Source organism: Amphiura filiformis, chromosome 20 (assembly GCF_039555335.1).
Source record: "Amphiura filiformis chromosome 20, Afil_fr2py, whole genome shotgun sequence".
Taxonomy (NCBI): Eukaryota; Metazoa; Echinodermata; class Ophiuroidea; order Amphilepidida; family Amphiuridae; genus Amphiura; species Amphiura filiformis.
The window spans coordinates 21,064,080-21,089,081 of record NC_092647.1 but is presented as its reverse complement, the minus strand read 5'-3'; the positions used below and the strand labels follow the sequence as shown (position 1 = coordinate 21,089,081).

The 25,002-nt window shown below is 35.6% G+C and overlaps 1 protein-coding gene across 1 annotated transcript in view; it reads left to right on the top strand.

Annotated features, from left to right (window-relative positions):
- LOC140141855 (NADPH oxidase 5-like) overlaps positions 1 to 25,002 on the top strand; it is a 201,293-nt gene that overhangs the window by 136,205 nt on the left and 40,086 nt on the right. Inside the window, 5 exon segments of the mRNA XM_072163726.1 lie at positions 4,453 to 4,658; positions 6,729 to 6,929; positions 8,291 to 8,484; positions 19,179 to 19,370; positions 23,237 to 23,369. Of these exon segments, the coding sequence (XP_072019827.1) occupies positions 4,453 to 4,658; positions 6,729 to 6,929; positions 8,291 to 8,484; positions 19,179 to 19,370; positions 23,237 to 23,369 (926 nt within the window).

Below are 25,002 nucleotides of genomic sequence, written 5' to 3'. Positions count from 1 at the left end.
TGCGGAGGTGTGGGATATGTGGGGGTGGTGTGTGTGTATCACAATTGATTATTGTTATACTCTGCACATGAACAATTTTGAATAATGATGTTTTGCCCGTTGCTGAACAACCTTTTTATTGTAAATTTCTACTAATTATTTCTTAAAGGACGATTTAAATGTAAAACTTACAGTTCATGACTGTATTCCTAAATGATAAATAGGCCAGGTCGCCGGCATAGATTATCATAATCATCATCATTAACGTATATCAAAGTCTACCATACAAGTACTTTCAAAATACCAGCAGTGAACTTTTAAGCATTCATTCTGAAATTGTCTTGAGAAATATCTATATCCTGGAATCTATATTAACCCAAATAGTGTTTGCGAGTAAACAATACAAAGGAAACATTTCGCAATATTGCTCATCGTCTTGTATTGGGATTATTTCGGGCGGAAAATGGGGTCGACATGCCATACTTCCAATCTCCGTATTACCAAGCAATCAGATAAAAATTGTCCTCCAATCACGTGATCATGTCTACCTCTAGGGTTGTTACCATGGCAATGAGAACCTCGTCGTTTTTTTTAATAAAACAATTTTACTTGCTTTGAATGTCATAATTTAAAGCTACATGTGTCGAAGATGATCAGTATCAAGAAATGAAAATAAAGCCAGTACAGTTACCTCAATGAATGAATGGAAATATGAAGCAAACTTCGAAATAAAATAATTCTTTTAGAGAAAGTGGGAGAGTGAAAGAGGGCTCGGTTAAGGGCTATCCACCTTTGCACAACATTTTTATGGGCCCTGTGAGAACATCATACACATCGAATTGCGTTCAAAATACGTGGAATGTCCTTCTGATATCAAATACAAATTTGATTTGTTGACATTTGCGATATTATGCATATTTAAATTTTTGACATTTTAAAAACAGTCCTCGAAATAAACCTTATAAATCTAATGGTATATACTAAAAGTACATGTAGCTGGGATGAAACGCCGATCATCATAATGAACATTTTGATTGTTTGTATTGAAGATATACATAATGTTTCCCATAAGACTTAAAAGCTTTAGGTTTTTCAGGGTTTTTTATGCTTTTTTGGTCAAAAAAGGTCAAAAGTTTGGGAAGAAGGTCCACTTTTTACATAATCGGCTCCCTCCACTTTTTGAAAATCCGCCCAAAGAAAATATCGTGCGTACGGCCCTGATCCAACCGGAATCGTCCATTGAGGGAGGATGAGTTTCAAATGTAGCTGCTAATGTGTTCATTCTATTTGATATTAAATTCATACTCCCCCTGTGGAAGGTATTTCACAAATCTTCTACATGGGTAGTGTGGATTCTAATTGGAATAGCCCAATGTTTGTATAGTACATTAAAGAATATCCCCCTTTGCTCATCATAGGACGTGATTAAACCCCAGGCACTTTCATTAGTCTTAAAACATACAGGACGAGTTAAAATGATCCATACCGATGCAACTATGCTATTTTTTTTATGGAACAGCGGACACTCTGAATAAGAGTAATTTGTTGTTTTTCTCTTTCATATACATTTTCGGTTTTACAAATTGGTCAGGAAATCAAAAGATATTTTCATGCCAACAGACGTCGCGTTGTTCCTCTTCAGCAGATTTCCTCTCTTTTTTGCCAAAATCTACGCGTTTTATTTTACTTTCAGTCCATATTTAGCGTTTTTTACCCCGATTTTACGCTGTTTTTCAGCGTTGTTTTTTTATTCATTTTCTCTTTTTTGGTCTGTGCCCTCTCACACCCCTGTATTATATGACTTTTGACATACCTAATGTAATGTTGTCTTTAAAAGACGAAACTGGCATTATTTACAACACTTCGATATATGAATGGTTAAATTCCTGTAATTAAAAACAATTACTTTCAGGTATAAGGTCAGAATGAAAAGATTCTATTAGACATTAACTTGGTTTTTGTGGTGTCTTTCTCAATTGATCTTGGTTTGCCAACTAGAAGCAGTAACTCTTACATACAATAGGTAGAGCTGGGCAGTGCTTGAAAAATTGGAGGGACTATTTTCTTGCATGGCATCTGAAAAAGGTGCTTAAAAGCCACTGAAAAATATCAAGGTCTATAGCCCAACATTTCAGAGTAACATACAAAACTGATATAGTTTCTATCATAGTTTCTATGAAAAGTTCTCCCAAATTCATCCGATGGGGATCGATTTTCCCACCTTACCGGCGTGTTCTTCTCATATCTAAAAAAAGGGAGAGCGCATTATAAATTTGCGGTCTTTATATTTCAGTGGTTTAAAACAAGAAAAGTCTCAGGTCACCATAATGTTAAATATTTTGGTCATTTAGGGATTGAACCTAATACGATACTAATGTTTTTTCGCTATGAGCATGGTGAGAGTTCAATGTATGAGAAAATCGTGTTTGAAATTGAATACCTGAGTGGAAGAAGGGCCCAACTCCATCAAAACTGTTTTTGAGATATTAAGAAAAAACTTAATATTTGGAAAAGTTTTATAGACAGAACGTTTTCATCTTCAAGAGACCTTTAATACATAAACATACAATAGTATATACATTCGAAATTATATATGATGTTTCCATGGCAACGGTACAGGTCTTAATACGAGCTGGAGTTGGGCCCTTCTTCCACTAATATACTGCAAGTGCCAGTTCTGTGTTATAAATAGCCACAGAAATTAGTTAATCACCATTAATTGCCCAAATAGAACTCATGTAATATGCTAGCAAGAAAATTCATTGTAGTGAAAAGCAGATTTCATAGATGAACAAAATTCCTCTTTAACCCTATATCTGTGGAAGAAGGGTCCAACTCCATGGAGTTGGGCCTTTCTTCCATGAAAATCATGATTAAGTGCACGTGGAAGACTATTTAGAGAGTTGATTTTGGCCCACCTTTCACACACAAGGAAGAACAGTCTGCTGGCAATAAAATGCTGGGTCTAACTCATTTCTGTAAAAAAATGGAGTTGGGCCCTTCTTCCACTCAGGTATTCAATTACATATTTATCTATTAAAAATATAGAGAATTAATAACCAATGGACAGCATATCAATCTAGGTTATCCTGTCTTTTTAAAATAAATTTAACCTCCTGGACAGTACTGGTCATCTAACAGCATTTCTGATTGGTTAATAACTTGAAATGCTCAATTCAATTGCCAATCATGACTAGGCTTTTTACTATTTATGGTCAAACTTGCATTTGCTGATGATCTTATTAATACCCTCCTTGATTGGTTCAAATTCGGAAACAATATTCATTTTGGCCAATCGGCAAGTAGTTCTCATGGGGTTTTAAACACTGCTAAGTATTTTTAGCATTGTTGTTAAGTTGGGACAGATCATTTTGACTCGGTCTGTATTAAGTCTTATACTTTTAACAAAATACACGCATAATACCCTTCCATACTACCGACGTGCTTGCAACGCCAAAAATCGAATACACAGTATAAAACAATTAAACCAAATTGCGCCTTCAGGGGTCGTCCAGTACATTTCTAGGCACCATAGAAATAGTCACTACTTTTATGATTTCATTTCTAAGTGCATTGCAACGGATTTCACACATTCCTGAGTTTTGAATATCTTTAGGCAATTTTCATCAAAATCTGGCCTCTTCGTTCTTGTCTGTTGTTGTAAGGCATTATTTCATGCAACCACTGGCATGCTCGGGTACGTTTACAAATAATAGCCGCCCACTATATTGTTTCCGGAATTGTTTACCATAGCGGCCATTTATAGCGATGATTTGTACTATTGCACAAGGTACCAACCCACTTGCTAAGGGACCGTTCACAAACACGTGTTGGGGGGGGGGCTGATGCAAAAAGGGGCCCTGAAAAGGGTTGACCCTCTTAAGGGGGGGGGGCCTGAAAAAATGACCACACATTTTCTTGGTGAAATTTTTGAGGTCTGTAAAGGGGGGGCCGAACAATTTTCGCGATGAATTTTTTTTTGCATCAGGCCCCCCTAACAAGTGTTTGTGAACGGTCTCTAACACAATTTAAAAGAAGGTATAGAAAAATAGATAGAATAAGAGAATGCATACAATATAGGCTACACACCAGGCCCGTAGCCAGATTATTGGGGGGGGTGCTGATTATGAAAAAGTGGCCTTTTCAAGGGGGGGGCAATTTTGTGAAAAGTTGACTTTCGTCCCCAAATTTTGACCTTTTTTGACCAAAAAAGCTTCTTAAAAAAAAACCCTTAAATTTTGGGACTTTTTGTATTTTGCAAATGGGGGGGTGCGAACCCCGAACCCCCACCCCTCCCCTCTGGCTACGGGCCTGCTCACACTCACTCAATCAGATGTCTATATCTATATATCTCTTTCTCTTGACATCTCTTCTATCAGGACAACGAGAAATATAACACTTTGGGATGTCAAAAAGCGTTTGATTCAATCGATTTTAATCAAAAAACATTCATTTTTTTTTGCTTTCTTTCAGAGCATCAAGTTGGATGCAACCACCTGGAAGTGAGAAGAAGTCAAATAAAAAGTCTTCCATCCCTAGATATTTGACGTGGAAGTACATACGAAACAATTTAAAAAAGGTCCTATTTCTGGTGTCTTACTTGGCTTTAAATTTGATACTTTATGTAGAAGCAGGGCTACGTTTCTACAACGCGGGTGCAAATTGGTGCATTATCGTAGGTAAGTCATAGCAACGTGGTTTGGTTTTGTTGTAGCGTTTTCGTCTACATGTCTACCTTCATAAACATCTCAAAAAAAGTAACTAATCCCCCTGAAATAATGACCATTATTCAAAAACGGGTGATTGTATTACAAATCTGTAAAATGCGTTGGAAGCAGAATTTATTTCTGCACATTTTGACACCTCATTTGTAGCAATTGACTAAATATTGACGTCACAGCGTACGTTTAAATCAATGTAACCCAAGATTTGAAAGTTGCAGTAAATTGTATTGATTTTGTATTCAGTGTAATGGAAGGAAGTCTGTGTAATGATATCTGAGTGTTTTGTATTGTAGAAAATAATAATGTAAGTGCAACTTTCAAATCTGTACCTCACTACATTAAATTGACCGGTGTTTTATTGTTTTCTGGGCTATCGTATCAAATGAGGTATCAAAATGCGCAGAAATAAATTCTGCTTCCAACGCGTTTTACAGATTTGTAAAAAAATAGTCCCTTTTTGAATAATGGCCATTATTTAAGGGGGTTAGTTCCTTTTTTTGAGATGTTTGCTTATTTTCTCAAATAGCTATAATTTTGTTCTCCTTTGTTGTCTTCCTCTTGTTCTCTTCCTCACACGGTTATTTGATGTCATGTAATACTGTGGCATTTTAAGGTGGATATTGATGGCGCTATTTATCTTAAATCTTGTTTGCATCTTTACAAGGGGTAGACACTTGTATGATGGTATTAGAACATCAGAAATAATACTAACAAATGGCAAGGAAATTTCAAAAACCTTTTATCATGAAATGTAAGGAATAAGTCATATTATTTGGCTAATTTAAATTTAAAACATATGTAAATAGCGCCCTCAATTTGCACACAAATGTACAATTTATAGAATAAAAATTACCACAAAGAATCAGAAAAGGATGAATGGTTTGATCTAAAAAGGAAACTCTATCTTAAAAATAGCTTTAAAATATATGTGTATTAGTGTGATAGCTGTTGGTATTGTCCACGGCTACTCCTCATTCCAGAAAAATACAGAACTATTTTTTTGGATTAAAAAAATATTATCCTGTTTGCGAAATGAATCATAGCTAAAACCTAATCCTTTAGTTAGTCCTAATGGGCAATAAAAGTCAAATTTTAATACGGTACTTTTGTAGTTTGAGGAAAATGGTCCTTTCTCATTGTAGTCACAAAATTGTAAGAATTGGCACAAGTCTAAGCATTCAAAATCTTGAGTATAAGGTAAGAGTCAGCTCATATTATATGTTATTTTTGCTAATCGGTTATGAAAAAGATTGGAAAATGTGTTTCCAAAAATTAGAATACATAACTTTAAATTAGTCTTTGTTCAAGTCTTTGGTCTTGATTGTCATAGAATACGAAAAAGGTCGAAAAACGCTTTAAAAATGCATGTTTTTGGCCCTTATTTCCAAAAAATTACCAAATATTAAAATTTTATTTTCATTGCCAGTAGTTAGGACTAACCTAAGGATTAGGATTTAGCTATGTTTCATTTGGCAAAATAGGATACTATTTTTTAATCCAAACAAATTAGTTCTGTATTTTTCTCAAATGGGGAGTAGAATTGAACATTATATAATTATAATGTTTTTTTGTTAGAAACATTAATAAATGATCACATCAAACAACAGTTGCTCCTCCTTAGTTATCATCTTCTTATTTTGTTTTCTTCATCTTCATCATTTTCTTCTTCTCCTCCTCCTTCACTTTAAAAATGTCGTCAAATGTTATTGTAAAATATTTTTGGCAAACATTTGTGCAACATATTTTCTCAACACTTACGCATTTGCATGTTTTGCATCACTTTTTCAAAAATATTTTTGAATGTTATTAATACCTTTATACCCTTTGTATAAAGTTCTATCAAACGTTTGTGTTTTCTGGTACATGTATCTCGCTCGGGGACAATGCGTGCATTATAATACATGTAGTATTTAGCTCTATATATCCAATTTATTTCAGGATAAAATGACCGCAGACTAATATACATGATTAATTTTATTAAGCTAAGATTAATTGACACTTGTGTTTTATGTCTTGTATTTTCAGCGCGTGGGTGTGGCCAGTGCCTCAATTTCAACTCCGCCTTTGTATTCGTCCTAATGTGTCGGAAATCATTGTCCTACCTAAGAGCAACACGAGCTGGGGAGTTCCTACCTATTGATCAAAGTATTACTTTTCATAAGATGGTTGGTTTAGTCATAGGCTTATTTTCCCTTGTACATACTGGAGCACACGTCGGGAATGGCAGTAAGTTGGTTGATAATAGAGAGCCATTTACGGTTAACACTCCAGCCACTATATCAGTTGTGCTATTTTGTAGTGTAGGACAGAACATCAGAGAGATTGCGATTTCCAAACGTACGTGGAATCTATTCAAAACCACTCTCCTGTGACGGAATATTGAATCGACTCCACGTACGTACGATGCTACGTTTGGAAATCGAAATCTCTCTGATGTTCTGTCCTACACTACAAAATAGCACAACTGACATAGTGGCTGGAGTGTCAACAGTAAATGGCTCTATACGTTGATGATATCTATCTATAGAACATAGTTGGCTTATTATGTAAAAGTCAGAGTAGCCGAGTACAGCCGAAAACATGATAAATATGTCGGTTACGCTCTTTTGTCGTTGTTGGGCAGTAGAGCACATGCACAGGGCATTAACTTAATGTTAGGGGACTAGTGCAGGGCAATATTCATTGACATGCTAAACAAGGAGATAAAGAACCATTTTAAACTGCACTACCACAAAAAGGTTATAAACGACATCGAGTTTTCACAATTCTTGCAGGGCAGGCAAAAATAAGAACATACATGTCTAGATCATGTCCTATTTTCGCTAGCAACGGGCCTGAATTTTAGTGAATTTGGGAATTTTTGATGGGTTGTTCACGCTCAGACATATTCAATCCTTTTGCATGCTTTTTTGTGTCATGCGTTTGGTCAGGGCCTTGACATGTTCAGGGCATGTTTATAGATAACTCATGGGCATGAATTAAGTCAATGTCAAATTCTCTCTACTTCCATGCCGATGAATTCCTAACTTATGGGCATGAATCGTGGTCAATGTCAAATTCTCCCTAACTTCATGCCCATGATGAATCCTTGATAGAGGATTTTATGACATGTTCATACCACATACAAAACAAAAGAATCAGAATGTCTTGCATGAACATGCCATGTTCATGGCATGATTTGCATAGCAACCAGTAGCGAATTTTAGTAATACCCATGACTTTTTTTGCCTGTTTGGTGGTATTTATCTTTAAAAAAATCTGGCTTGCTCTTTCGTCATGGTATGACAAAGTTACTGTTCATTTAACAAAGTTTACGAACAAGTACATACTATTATTATAGCCCATAAATCTTTATTGCAATATAGTTATAAGTGTATAAATTGAAAGTAAACACATTTAATGAGTGTTGATATTTAAAATAAAATATAGATTAGATAGTGGGAGTGTATGACTTGACGTGTGGGTGTGGTTGGGGTGTGCGTGGAGTGTGTGTGAGAATTTAGGGTAAGGTGAATATTTACGTATTATAGTTCGTAAAACTATCAACATAAATACTCATTAAAAACTTGTTATTCATTAACACACAGTTCTCGTACAGTACACGCCAGCAGTGAAGAATTGTTCGCTCTGGGAGATTGCATTCACTGATCCAACTTGCACGACTCTGGGGATCTGGTTCGTAGCGGGTAGTGCATTTATAACTGGATGGGCATTGGATCTCATTTTAGTGATTATGATCATCTGTTCAATGCCATTTGTAAGACGGTCTGGACACTTTCAGGTAAGTCATAATTTGCCTGTTGTTACCAGTATGCGTCGACTATATTTATAAATACGTTTTTTACGCACGTGACCCATGGGCACGACATACCAAGACCAGCAAGCGTGATCAAATCCTCATGCATTGACCACTATAATTATAGAAAAGGATTGGAATTCTGTAGATAAATATCATCAAAATATAAGTATTAATTGAATAGGAAAATTATTACACATGGGGGGATTCTGAATTTGTAATATGTTATCAAAAACAACATTTTGAAAGTATATGACGAAGGAAAAAATTCAACAACGAAAACGTTTTACAATATGATCACAAAGTTGAACAAAATAGACAATTTTGCTGCACAGTAGTCTCTTGTTGTTCCGCCTTTGCATTCAAATGTATAGGAATACCACCCGCTATGTAGAAGGTTACTTCAAGACTTACTGTCTGCAAGCGGTTATGGCAGCTCGGAGGTTGTCACGTGCGTATTTATGAAAACGTATTTATAAATATACTCGAAGCATACTGGTTACTGCTAGTCCTAACCTTTACAAAACAACAAACAGTTACAGATGGTGTGTACCCACAGTACAGTGCACATTTGTTGCACAATTTTTAAAGTGCTTTACAAAATGTTGCGTTATTTTAGGATATTCCCCTTCAATGTTATGGAGAAAAAGTGGGGTTGTAATGTCTGATTGGAAAACAAGCCGAAATATAACCTACTTTGTGTAACCGTGTCAAATTTAGTTTTATACGACACAGCGCACCCACCATAATAATTTAGGCTACTTTTTACAGTCCACAATTGAGTTCAGACTGTAATTTAACAATATGTTTTTGTTCATGAAATGTTAAGTGCAGTCTGTTTCTCTTTCGCCACGTTATTTGTTTTAATAATAAGAAAGTTGTATCAGTGCCATCTAGTGCGAAACTGGTCTAAAAATAGGGCAATTCTGAATATTCTAGAACCATGTGAAGCAACAATTTAAGGATAGACTAGGTATTTTTGGCCGAAGCAGCAAAAAACTGATTTTCATTGTCTTAAATTGATATATTATTGAAAAATTAACAGCATTTTTCATTCTACAAATTATATACTTCGAAAACTTGCTTGATTCGCTGTTGCGAATGAGTTGTATACGTTTTACAAGTGTTGTTGTTTCAGACCTCTAAAAACATAGGTCAGGACTTACAAAATTATATCTGTGATATTTGAATTCTTCTACCCACTCGCTATGAAATAATCAATGCAATATTTGCCAAAAGCTCACTATCATTCGTAAGATGCTGTTCGAATTTAGGAAAAATAAATGGTTGTCCCACGGACAACCAGATTACAATTTCTGGTTGTCCATCTAAGTTTTTGGTTGTCCATAGGCCTACAAATGTGACTTTTGGCTAGATTTATGGTTGCCCGGCGGACAACCGAATCAGTATTTTTGGTTGTCCGGCGACTTTTTTAGTTGTCCCGGGCAACCGGACAACCAAAATTTCGAACGCTTCACTCAACTACCAAATCGCAACAGTTTAAAATAGTAGCTAACCTTAAAACGAACCTGATCAATTTCTGTACGTGCGAAGTATGAAAGTTGATCGCACGAAATGGTGAATATGGAGTTAGTTAAGTATGTTTATGTTGCATTATACATGATATATGACAATTCACTCAACTAACTGGTTCAACCATAGAGTGTGACAGACTGTATAAAACGATCATAAAGTCTATGGGTCAGCGCACGAGCGAAATGGACCGTGGTCCTTACCAGGTGATTTGAAACATTATTAGTCGAAATTACATTATTGGAATCGTTTCAAATTAAATTGTTATTTGGGAATATAAATCCCGATTGCATGGAATATAAATCCCGATTGAATAGACATATGACGTCAAAAGTTGTCTACCACATATTGGGCTATAACACCAGTTGAAATCCATACACACCTATGGAAGACACGACCTTAATATCCCAAACAGGGGTGTTGATTTCGGAGTCATCCATTAAGGCAACCCCATTTTAAACTCAAACTGACCTGTGTGGAAGATTAAGTTCATGTCTTTCATAGGGGGCGTCCGCCGTGTGGATTTGAAGAACCCAGGTGGTGGTCGCAGTGCATTCTCTAAATTCAGTAAATTTCCATCGTCAACCGTGTAATTGAATGGGATTATTTTGAAATTTTAAAACGCTTGAAATATCACAAACAAATAGGCCTATGTTAATAAATAATATAAATACAAGCTAAAACCGTTGGGGTTCGATAATGAACCCCACAAAACTAACCGAGTATATGGAAAATGCCATACTGCCGGGCGGTTTCACAAGTTGCCGGCTCTATCATGCCACTCGCCGCCTGGAAGAACCGGAATAGCCCAAAATAATGTCTGTAACGAATGTGGTGGATTCATAAGTTAACGAAACATTGCGAATGTGGTGGGCATTGTCATGGTGGGCGCGATATATCCTAGAGCAAATCTCTTTAAGGAACTTGGCCTTTGATTGCTAATATCCAGCAATAATTGTTTACGACTGTGTGAGTTACGTGGGTGCTAACAGCGTCCCGGGTGAGCGTATAACCTGGTAACTGCCCACACCAGCAATAATGTAGCACCCATCAGCAAATTGGAGAATCGATTTCTTTTTAAATGAATTTCTGGATGAATTGTCTGGTTGACAGGACCTCATACGCAAACTAGTCTTTTTAATTCGGTCTTCAATTATAGCTGCCATCCTCGGGTACCATTCTCGGGTCCTCATCTGGCGCATTGTTAACTTTGTTTCAGCGTACACTCTCGTTTGAAACTTTTTGTATATTAGCTAAACACTCAAGACCCAGACATTTTAGGCGATTTCCTCTATACAGTGGAGAGCGGTGGCAGAGATAGACGAGACCAGATCAATGAAGCTTGTAGTATGGCAATGAATGGTTTGGTTGAATCTGTGTCCAGACCACAGACATTCGTGTAGCAGTATCAAGCCAATAGAGCGGATTGGGGTAGAATGTACTGGTTCCGAGTTGTCCTGCTCGGATATCTGTGGTCTGGACCTAGTTCGACCACATTATACTGTATTGATCTGATCTCGTCTAGACTGGAGCCACTCCCGCCGAAGGATATTCGAATACCGGCTGAATGTAAACCAGGATTCAACTCGTTAACAGTCTACTAATCGGTTACAGAAACGTTTTTGTTCAAAATTCGTAGCTTTATTACTGATTCTAGTCATTATAATATCGACACTTTGTATGCAAAATTGATTAAAATGAATACAAAATACTTTATAACATTGATCAGTGTTTCTAGAAATAAAATCCTTATGAATTTAAAAAAAAAAAAAGAAACATCGAACCTTATTTATGGTGACAGTAAAGCTCATGTCGTAATGGAAAGCATTAACTCTCCACACGGGTGTTGACTGCAGACGACAAAGTTTCACATTTTATTTTTAAAATCCATCAATTTCAAAATTGTACATTTTCATGACCATATTTAGAATCAACATGAAAAATGCATTAAAATGAGTACAAACAAGCCCAGTATTGTTTCAGTGGTTCTTTAGATAGCTCTTGATATTTTGAGAAAATGTCTCAAATCTTTTTATGTTGAAGCATGTGGATAGCATGCTCAGCATTAACCCAGTCCATACAGGCGGCCACGTATCACAATGCCAATGAAATAAGAGTCCATTTCTTAATTCGTAGCAATCACATTTTTAGGGGAGGTCAATAAAGAAGTGGGATGCGAGATATCATAGGGCCTTAGGCATCTAACCTGCCATTACTCGCCCTGATTTACCACCGTTTAGCCTTTCAATTCGTTAGAGCAGAACGTCAGTCCCGCGGTGTTTGATCTAGGGACAGACATGATTATTTCGCGGTTTTTTTTTGTACCAGAGACGTACGAGATACCATACCGATATTCAAATTCCGCGAGAATCAAGAGAATCGATTCTCGCAACGATTAATCTATTCTCCTAAACTTGATTCAGGACTGACTTCTGCATTCATAGTCTCCGCGAACTTTCAAATACTAGTAGTCGATTGTCCATAATGCACAGTTAGGTGGAAAGAAGTAAACATTACATTTTCGGCCAAAACAATTCTAATTAGATGTTCATCTAGGTTGTTGGCTTAGAATATAGCATACACAGAGAGTTTCAAGGCCATAATAATATCGATATTCCATTCAAACATTTTAATGACACGCAAACATCAAATAATTCTTTCTCAAATGATGAAACTAAAATAATTTGGATAAAAAGAGGAATAACAAAGAAAAACCGCGAGTTTAGCCCACATCACTAATAAAGCGGCCAATGGGAGGACAAATAACAACCTTGAATCGCGCAATCTGCCTGTGCCAACATTGTCGAACATCAAGGATGGACAATGCTTCCAGAGATTTGTATCTTAAACCACATGTAATGTAGGCAAATATTTGGTGGCAAGTCAAGTTAATTGATTGTTAATCATGGTGAGTGTAACTTTATATCGCTGCCAAATCAGTTCTTATTGAACGTCTTTCTTTAAAGGCATTGCTGCGCTGGAAGAGATTTTTTAAACACTTAACATTTTAGACACATTAAAACTGGTTCTATATTGGCACACCGTCCGATTTTCCAAAATAGATGGTGTTGTATGTATGCTGATTTGGTACTTAAATGATGGGTAGCTTCCTTCCATTGATACCATAATAAGTACCAACATTCATCGTATAACGTCACCGTGACGTCATACTCCCCTCGAACTTTCAAATATTCTCTTGTTCATTATGCACAGCTAAGTGTAAAGAGGTAAACAATACATTTTCGGCCAAAACATTTCAAATTAGATGTTCATAGGTTGTTGGCTTAGAATATAGCATACACAGAGAATTTCAAGGCCATAATAATATCGATATATTTTTCATTAGAGCACTTTGTAAGATCTATGTCACTGTATGCATGTTATGTGTGGCACCCACTCTCTCTTACCCTTCAACTTTGATAGCATACCGTACCATGCCAAGTTGCCATCTTTTTGGAATTGCTTGGGGTGCGATATTGAATAGGGGCTTACCGTGACGGAAATATGTGATGTCAGATATTACTACATTGGTGTGAGATTTTACTACTATAGTGTAAGAGCGTGCCACCCTGAATGCGTGAGAGTTGGCAATCCTGACCATATACCCCTGGGTAAGGTAGGGTTGTAGCGTTAAGGATGACCTGCAAGCGTTTGATCACTTTCTTTAGCGTTGTAATAGTGCAACAGGGGCGAACTTGGTAGGACAAAAGCTAATGGCCGGGTTTATTGCCATAATTATTTTTTAAACGAGGATTACCCTGGATTTTAATTAATTAATCTCAGAATTCTTTCCCTCCTGAAAAATCGGTCGTAAACCATTCATAACCGTTGTGTTTTATGCAATGCAATGCAATAAAATATGATTTTAATTGAATTGCTTCTGAGATTTTAATTCGCCATTACTTAGATTTTTACCGGGTTATTTTGTCGAGTATCTGCGCTTACTCGCTCACTGATTTTCTGCGATTAAATCCCGATCTAAACAGTACGAACAACGTGTCTAATATGGAAAGGACAACATAGTAAATAAATGTGAATGATACTTTGAAAATTATAGCACTGTGTTCGTTTCAAATATGTAATTTGTCGTAAAATGTAACTTTTTGGATCAAATAATGACCTGAAATCGATTCTCCTAAACTTGATTCGTGAGAATCAAAATTGATTCCCCAAACTGGTTCCATTCCATTCAAACATTATAATGACACGCAAACATCAAATAATTCTTTCTCAAGTGACGAAACTAAAATAATTTGGATAAAAAGAGGAATAACACACACAAAAATCCGCGATTTTAGCCCACATAACTAATAAAGCGGCCAATGGGAGGAAAAATAACAACCTTGAATCGCGCATTCTGCCTGTGCCAACATTGTCAAACATCGAGGATGGACAATGCTTCCAGAGATTTGTATCTTAAACCACATGTAATGTAGGCAAATATTTGGTGGCAAGTCAAGTTAATTGATTGTTAATCACGGTGAGTGTAACTTTATATGGCTGCCAAATCAATTCGTATTGAACGTCTTTCTTTAAAGGCATTGCTGCGCCATGTCATTGGAAGAGTTCTTTAAGGGTACAAGATGTATTGTTGGTTGAAGTAGCCAAAAAAAATCGATTTTTATTATATTAATATATTATTGAAAAATAACACTTTGATGTTTTGCAATAGTTCATTCTACAAATCATATACTTTGAAAACTTGCTTAATTTATTATTGTTAATGAGTTTAATATGTACTTTTTACAAAAGTGTTGTTGTTGTTTCAGCCCTCTGTACAACATAACTCAAGAACAACAGGACCTACAACATGTACAAAACTATATCTGTGATATTTGAATTCTTCTACACACTCGGTATGAAATGATCAAAGCAATTTTTGCCAAACCTCACTACCATTCACAAGATGCTGTGAACTACCAAATCGCAAAAGTTTAAAGTAGTTGCTAACCTTAAACGCTTTTGGATGTTAAAACATTTAGTCACATTAACACTGGTTCTATACCAGCTAATTTTGGCACATCATCCGATTTTCCGAAATAGATGTTGGTACTATTATAATGGCTCTCTGTTTTTCTATTGATACCATAATAAGTACCATGTACCAACATTCATCGTATAACGTCACCATAACGTCATAATCTCCGCGAACTTTCAAATAGTCGATTGTCCATTATGCACAGTTAAGTGTAAAGAGGTAAACAAATACATTTTCGGTCAAAACCATTCTAATTAGATGTTCATAGGTTGTTGGCTTAGAATATAGCATACACACAGAGTTTCAAGGCCATAATAATATCGATATATTTTTCATAAGAGCACTTTGACTTTGTACGATCTATGTAACTGTATGCATGGTATGTGTGGCACCCACTCCCTCTTACCCTTCGACTTTGATAGCATACCGTACCATACCAAGTGTGCCATCTTTTTGGATTGCTTGTGGTGAGATATTGAACAGGGGCTTACCGGGACGGAAATATTGTTTGCTGACTAAATTATCAACGATTTTTACTACCATGTGATGTCAGATATTACTACATTGGTGTGAGATTCTACTACTATAGTGTAAGAGCGTGCCACCCTGAATGCGTGAGAGTTGGCAATCCTGACCATATACCCCTGGGTAAGGTAGGGTTGTAGCGTTAAGGATGATCCTACAATTACCTGCAAGTGTTTGGTCACTTTCTTTAGCGTTTAAATAGAGCAACAGGGGTGAACTTGATAGGACAAGAGCTAATAGCCGGGTTTATTGCCACAATTATTATTAAAAACGAGAACTACCCTGGATTTTACATAATTAATCTTAGAATTCTTTCCCTCCTGAAAATTCGGTCGTAAACCATTGTTACCCGGTGTGTTTTATGCAATGCAATGCGATTTTCGCCATTGCTTTTGAGATTCTTACCGGGATTTTTATCGTGTATCTGCGCTCACTCGCTCACCGATTTTCTGCGATTAGATCCCAATCTACAGTTAGGACAACGTGCCTAATATGGAAAGAACAACATCTTAAATAAATGCGAATGATACTTTGAAAATTATAGCACTGTGTTCGTTTCAAAAATGTAATTTGTCGATAGATGTGACTTTTTTAATCAAATAATGACCTGAAAATACAATTAATAATCAATGCCTAAAAATAGCATCTGTTCTTAAACTCAAATGTTTACGTTCGAAAATAATGTCTCTCATTATTAAAAAATTTGAAAAAATAAACTAACGAAGCAATGCTATTGTTTTTGAGTACAAGCGTTTCTCTGAATTAAAAATCACTGTGTAAATTCGTGTGTACCATGGGTTAAAGAACTGCACATGATCAACAAAGAGTAGTTAGTTCATGGCAAGGCCCTTGTAGTTGTTTCTCCCCGCGTGGAAGTCCGTTTCCGTCAGCAATGTTATGCTTGTGTTCGTGATCATACCCGGACAACGCATTCTGTGTTTTTCTAGTGTTAGTGTACTTGAAGGAGTAAAACATGCCACAGGGCTGACATATCTTCACCCAAAAAATGTGAACGTAAAGAATTCGTGCTTCTAATTGGAGTGATTTTACCTATTATAAAAACGCTGTGAGGTGAGGAAAAGAAGTAAGCTCGAAATGGAATGGGGCAATGATGCTCATTGAAAAAAAGACAAAATAAACAAATATAAAAGTTCACAGACCGTATGGAATAATAAAGAGTTTGTTCCGTGCATGATAGATGTAAGAACACGAAACTGGTCTGTATACTAATAATATATTTTTTGTACATTTTATTTTAAGCTTCAAATGTGTAAGTATTCTATGTCATGATGCCAGTTCCTAAGCACATCGATTTGAAGGCAACATTAACAAGATCTAAAATAAGATCGAAAGCTGCATTGTGAGCACATGAATATAACAAAGTCATTTGGGAAAAGACGTTGTAGTCACTGTGGACTAAAAATCAAATGTAATGTGGCTTATTCAATGGTTATCTTGTTAACGTCGGAAATCTATTGGGCATGTTGGATGTGTTTGGGTGCTTTAACAAGTATTGTAATTCGCGGTTTAACCTTCAGTTTAAACCTTGGAAGGAATACACTGTTTGGAAGCTTAAGGTATTCCAGACAAATTTAAAGCAGAAACAATTTGCAATTGATGAAAAAAAGGCTCTTCACATCTTTTTTCTAAACGACAATTTACTCGTTTGGATTCCTTAATAAGTATGGTTACAATATTAACAAAAATAATGTTTTTATGTCGTTTGACTTAATGCAAAACACCATAGCGTAGAAAGATAGACTTTGGCGCTATTAGTTTTAATTATAACTACTGTGGGATTTGACAAGACTCCGGAATGGTTATAGAACATTATTGCACACAATTTGTGGCCCAGTGATTCAGTTCGGACCAGATTAGGTTTTACGTACTTCGGTCTCAAGGATTACTCAAATTTGTACTCATGCCGATTCGGATCAGTCCTGATCAAAGATTATCGTATAAACAGTCCCTTCAATTCGACAAAATTGAGCAAGAATTGACAGACCAACGACTAAAGCTAATCTACTCTAGGTTCAAATCGAACAGTGGAAAACAAATACAAATAAAGAATGTTGACTTGTGACCTATTTTTAGATTTCCCCTCCTAATGCTTTGATTTGGTGTTTAAATAATTATACAACAGTAAAAGAATCATAAAACGTTTCTCGAAGAATCTCCACGTAGGCTAATATTGTAATTTTGATAATACACCAAGTCAAAAAAGGAACTTATAATTTCTCACAAGGTAATTTCTTAAAATCCTGGCCATCAAAATGAACCAAAATTACACACAGGATTACTTTAATACTCTACTCTAAACACATGTCAGTAACCAAGCAGTTGTCCAACTGACACAACAGCAAAATGCACTGACAGCTTCCTGGACCACAATATTTCTTGTGCTGGATGCCAATTATTGAGCTGTGAATATGGTCCTGGAAGCTTTTTCATATCAGTGCATTTTTCTGTTGTGTCAGTTGGACAACTATTTGGTTACTGACATGTGTTTAAAGTAGAGTATTGATGCATCCTGTGTGTAATTTTGGTTACTTCTGATGGACAGGATTTTAAAATATCTTGTGAAAAATTATATAAGTTTCTTTTTTGGCTTAGTGTCATATTCTGAAGGCATTCCACCTGCTATCCACGCAATATTCCCTTAGTTGGATGGTATCGAAGTATTGAAAAAAGCCCTACTCTGATTATATCAATCATTGCATTCCTACAATTTAAAAGGACACATAACACTGGGACCATTAAATACGGCAAATGCCGTTTCTATACGTTTAATTGTTTAATATAAAATGAAATTACACAAGTATATTCACGATCAAAATTTGATTTGAAATTAAGCAATTTTTTTTTAAAATTATTTATTTATAACATTCGGCCGAAGCCAGGCTAAACCCAATAGTGCTCAGAGGCTACTAAATTCAAGGGGTGCCTCCAGAAATTTGATTCTGTACATGTGACATAATTTGCTGACGTTGTTTGAAACTGAAAATAGAATTAGTCATATTATGTTAGTTAATACTCCACGTTTTAACATATGCACTCCTTTGTTCTGCATTAGCATATTATGGTATGAATATTCATAATGTAATTCTTAATTTCGGGTGTTTTTACTGGACCCATTGTATGTACGTCTGCTACGTCATGTTACTACTGTTACATGGTCCTCGATTTGCATATTAATACAATGAATATTCATTATTATAAATATACACTTCTTTGTTCTACATTTGCATATTTTCTTAATGAATATTCATTATTTAATTCTTAACAGGTGTTTTACTGAACCCATTTTATGTACGTCTTCTACGTCATACTACTACTGTTACATGGTCCTCGATTTGTGCAACATTTGCATATGGTATCAATATATATTCATTATTATAACAATACACTTCTTTGTTCTATATTTGCATATTATCTTAATGAATATTCATAATCTAATTATTCATTCCAGGTGTTTTACTGGACCCATTTTATGTACGTCATACTACTACTGTTACATGGTCCTCGATTTGTGCTACATTTGCATATTAATACAATGAATATTCATTATTATAAATATACACTTCTTTGTTCTACATTTGCATATTTTCTTAATGAATATTCATAATTTAATTATTCATTCCAGGTGTTTTACTGGACACATTTTATGTACGTCTTCTACGTCATACTACTACTCTTACATGGTCCTCGATACTGGAAGTGGATAATAGCTCCAGGATTTATTTTCGCATTAGAGAGATTAAGTCAAGCCATACAGAGCAAGCGATCGCAACACGGGAAAACATACGTGAAGCAAGTTAATCTACTCCCTTCTGGGGTAAGTCTATATACCAAAATGGCTATTGTGCTATTCCATTTGAAATCGGCATTCCCCCTGTGGAAGATTAAGCTAGTCTTTCACAGAGGGAGTGTGAGTTTCAAATAGATTTGTCAATTGGGTAACTTCCGTTTAAAAGCTTTGAAATACTCACTCCATCAGTCCATGTTGTAGAAGATAGGTAAGGTAAAGCCACAATGCAGAGGGAGTATTTATTCCAAAATAATTATCCTAACCAATGCCAAAACGCTGTGAACGACTTTTCTTAATTATTACACAGGGCTGTGGCATGTTTCAAATGGATTATTGGTCGTTTACAAAATACAAGTACATATTAGAAGCCATTTCCTAAATGCATATTACCCGGGACTATCTTTAACTTGGACGTCATACGAGTTTCTTATTACTGGGGGAGTATCATTGCCCTCTAGTTCATTTCCTGTACTTTATTCCCTAAGCTAAAGAGACATTACATAGAAATTTAGTAGGCCTACTTTTAATTTTAGTTGCCAAGTTGTAGTATGTTATTTAATTGTTTTATTTTATTTTGTGCAATGTATTTAATTCAGCTGTTTAGCTGCGATATGCATTTTAATAAACCTTGAATAATAATAATAAAATTATTTTAATAGTTACACTCCCCATGTGAAACCCCTTTGAACATATGGACATAACAAGTACTCTTTCCTCACTTTCATCAGATTCTATTTCAATATCTCTTCTGCAACGTCACAATGCCAATACATTACGAGATGCCTAAATATACCTCCTGTGACATAAAGATATCGCGTTCACAAGATGTCACATTTATTGAAAATAGTATCAAATTCATCAATGCCAGAATTCCAATGCATTATGGGATACATGAAATACCTCTTGTGACATCAAGATATCACTATCACAAGATATCACAATTATTGGAAATTTAAGCATTTATTTATTGAATTAACTGTATCATTTCATTACCGTTGATTTACTATAACTTCGTGTCCATTAAGACATCGGATGTCTCACGTGGCCGTGTAGCATATCCTTAATCAATTTTATTATTCAATTCTGGCTATGAAATGTGGCAGAGAAAAACTGTACGGGTTAAGCAAATAGGGTGGCAAATTAAATTAAGGGTTAACAAGGAATTTAAAATTGTCATCCGCTTAATGATAAATGCAATAACAATCGAGAGCAAAAAATAACACACAAAAAAAACATGGATAAACGTGAAATATGCATTAGATAAGAAGAAGAAAAAAGTATAAATACAATGTACACACAAAGAATTGCACAGAATCGCAGTGGCGAGAACAATGCGTACTTTTTCAACATCATGTTTTAATTATGTTATTTTAACAAGAATACATACAAACAAATGTAAGGAAAATGGGTTTGAAGATACATGTTTTTGAAAACGTAAATGTGATGCGATCAAGCAAATTCAGTCGGAACTGAGAAATATTAAATTGAACAACCAGTTCCAAAGATATGAGCAATTAAAGAGTTACCAAAACAACAGGAAACAAAAGGAAATAATATCCTTTGTTTGGATATATCTCCAAATCAATATTTCCGAGTTCCGACTGATTTTGCTTGCTCGCATCACATATATTTAGGCTGGACGAAACTATAACCACGGCAACATGATCAACGACTAAGAAATAATAATTGCAGTACCTTTTCTTGACACTTTTCCCATCAACATCTGTGTTTTTCTATACACCTACATCATGCTTGGATTATTGTTTACCAACTCTCCATTCCCCCTGTTCATTCATACAACATGAACAAGCGCGACATATCAACCAGAAACGTGTAAAAATCACCTCACCAAGTCTTACATCATTTTAGTCGCGGGCGTGGAACACTTTTAACAAGATTTATAGGTAGCAGTCTCAGTTTCGTTGACAATTATCTAACAACATCATAATTTGGTCATGTAGTAATGTTTGGAGAACCTGTGTGATACATACATTGAAACAATTATTTCCACCGAGCCTGGAGTCAAATTGGCAACAAAGATAGGTCCCAAACTGACCTTTGTAACCAGTTTGAGACGTAATTAAGTTTTTTAAATTGTATTTTGTTTTGTTAATGTTTATTAAGATTTTATTGGATTTATTGTATTTAGCATTACTCTCAAACTTTTTAGCGACTTTAAATATGTGATATACGACGTATGTTGAATAATTAAACTATAAAGCAGTTCTACATTGCATTACATCACACATACTTCGTAACGTAACACTTTCCAAACCAGATACCGGGCTAGGCTATATATGCTTTCCAAAATCATTCCCAAAGCTTTAATGATAGCTCTATATTCTTCCTAAATTGCGGAAATTGTTCTTAAGTCACGCATCCAATAAAGTCTGTAGAGCTTTAACTTGAGGCTAGTCGAACACAAGCTCACGTACGACACCAATAGTCTTAAGCCCAGCGGAATGAAACATGCAAATCGCTGGGGATGTTTTACACGAGATTGTTCAAACGTACAGCGCAATAAAATTACTAGCCTGTCAAGAATATCAGTCATTCTAATTGAGGAAATTAAAAACAAATTAAATCGATAGATTAGGTTTTATTGGCCTTGTTATAAATGAGGTTACACATGTGTAAACTGTTTAGCTGCTTTCCTATCCTATTGGTATTTATCTTTCATATAGATTATAGAACAATATATTAAATGTTATTAAATGTATCAATTTAATGGCCAAAAGAGGGAAATATATACTCTTGTAAAAAGAGTTTAAAACATTCAAACCAAAAAGGGCAAAGGGGAAAAGGGAGATAATTATACTCTTTTAGTAAAAGTTTAAAACGTTCAAAACAAGGGCACAAGGGAAATATATACTCTTGTAAAAAGAGTTGAAAACAAAAACCAAAGGCAAGAGGGATATAGCCTACTCTTGTAAAAAGAGTTTAAAACACAATTTTATTTTAAGATTAAATAATCATTTTGCAGACATTTGTTAACACGATCATTATTATTTTGACAAATCACTAATTGGGGTAGAGCACAATTGAACCATTGCAAATAGTTTTATTCTATAGCCTGAGAAAAGGTACCCACCAATTATTCTTTTCTGAATATTACGGGTTTTCTCTCCTATCCATATGTTTCTCTTTCTATTCTTCTCCCTGTCCCGTTTTGTTTTTCTCCTTTTCTCTTCCTGTTTATCTCTCCCCACTTGATCTCTTCAATCCTCCATGTAAAATGTGTGGACAGCGTAATACATACTTTGTGTAATTAACGCAGGGCAAGCAGCGTATTTGAAACAGAAACTTGCTGCTGCCACACAGGAGGCTACATAGACATGATAGAGGGCTTCGTAAAATCAAGCGTATTGCTATAAAGACTTATTTTCTAATGTGCGTTCCATATGGATCTTCACTTATCTTAAAGCCATATTATAACATTTGCTCAGGAGGACGCCCTCAATATTTTTCCAAATTCATTTTTTACGCGATTATATTGTACTTTATTAAACCAACATACCCTGCAAGGTGCTGTAGCTTTGTCAAAATCCGAGATTTTGAATAAAACGATGGGAATATTAGTCGAACGCATACGCGATGTTCATAACACAGTATGTACATGACATGCGGGACACTGATCACACAACAAAGGATCGTACCATAACACGACCGAAGGAGTGATACGTATTGGCGACATTGGCGCTAGTAAATTCCAATTTTTCTTTGCTTCATAGTTGTTCGACTCAAAATTAAAAGGGGATATACCTGACAGTAAAAGCTAATATTTTATGGCAAAGAAATACTATTTTGCATGAAAATGTTATGGCTTTAATATTAACCTTTATATCCTCATGTAAACTTTGAATCATTTTGATGACCAACCTCCTCATTTACAGGTAACACACTTAGTTTTAACCCGACCGCCACGGTTTCACTTCAAACCTGGAGATTACATCTTTCTTAAGATACCGGAAATAGCAAAGTACGAATGGCATCCATTTACTATCAGTAGTCCTCCAGAAGAACAAGGTAAGATAATTTTCCAAGTGAATACACTGTTAAAACACTGGGTAAAACATCAGTTGGGTAAAAATTTTACCCAACATTGGATTAATTTTACCCAACATTGGTTAAATCAATCTTTATTGTTAGAAAAATGTATACCCAATGTTAGTCAAACTTTAATCCACATTGGGTTACCCATCATTGGGTAAAACTTGACCCAACATATGTTAGTTATTCACCTGGTACTTATATAATAGCAGTTGGGTAGAATGACACTTTTTACCCAAGCTGTGTATTTTGTCACAACGTACATATGTTGGGTGAAGTTTTTAATACCAATATTGGTTAAAATGTTTTACATAACTGATGTCTTACCCAGTGTTCTAATAGTGTAGCCATTATGTTGCTGAATATCATAGAATGTACTGCGTTGTATTGTGAGGCAGGATGTTTCGGGTTGTGTGTGAATTAGTTACGCTCTTAAAGTAAAAACGCAGTAACCTGCTCGTAAAATAAAGTTTCCCTTTAAATACGAACGCAATTGCATCAGACGCAAAGCTTACAACCAATATCCCAGACTAAAAAAGTTCTTACGCCTGACTCAAATTAGACCCGCAAGTACATTTCTGTACTAATATCACCGCACGCAATGCCAATGTTTGAGAGGTCCCGATAACCCCATTTGAAGTATTGATCGATCGATTTTGCCTCATTATAATGATTATGATGGAATTATTAATTACCACGAGTCACTCACTACTCATCCAAGTATAAGTGACAGAAAAGGTCATTGAAAGTCCCTCTTGTCAACTAAATTCCTAGCTTGGACAACAGTATTTCACTTAATTATTTTGCTCCTCGTACGGAAGTTTTCTCGTATGAATATTGAGTGTTGCAATGATATGAAGTTTTTGACAAATTACCCTCAAATGAAGGGATCGTAACCGGGAGATACTGCGTTTTTACTTGGTAGGACATAACTATCTAACGTTTAGTTTGGTCCGATAGCACTATCGGTGCCCCAATGGGACCCAAATAGCAATTACATCGTACCCTGAAGATGCAATAAGTGGTATCAAACCCAACAACGAACATTTGTATTGTGGTATACACCACTAGCACCATGCCAATGTTCACGGTACAATACAAAGAGCCATCGGTACCTATCGATGGCTGTCGATGGTACTATCGATGGAACTATCGGAGTACCGATAAAGCTATAGGACCAAACTGGACGTGATGCCTAGAAAAAGCAACTTGAAATGAGTGACTCATCATTGGATTGGCGTAATATGCATATCTTACTACAGCCCTGCAATAATGCTTCAAGGCACATCAGAGATTTATTTTTATATTTTAGGACTCTTACATGGGCAAATAATTTAACCAAAGTTAATGGAAGTACAAGAACATTTTTATTCGATTCTTTATTGCAATTTATAGTTGATGGTATTTGATCAACGTAACTTGATATACGACAAAAATACACATATTTATTGTGAAGTTACGAATCCTCCCAAAATACATAATTTCAACTGTAATCACAGCAGATGGTTTAGCAAGATTTGTATTACTATTACGGCCAATACCTTGGTTGATACCTTATTTTTGTACGACAGTTTTAGAAGCTAAGGTAGTACAATAGAGTTTTAGATTA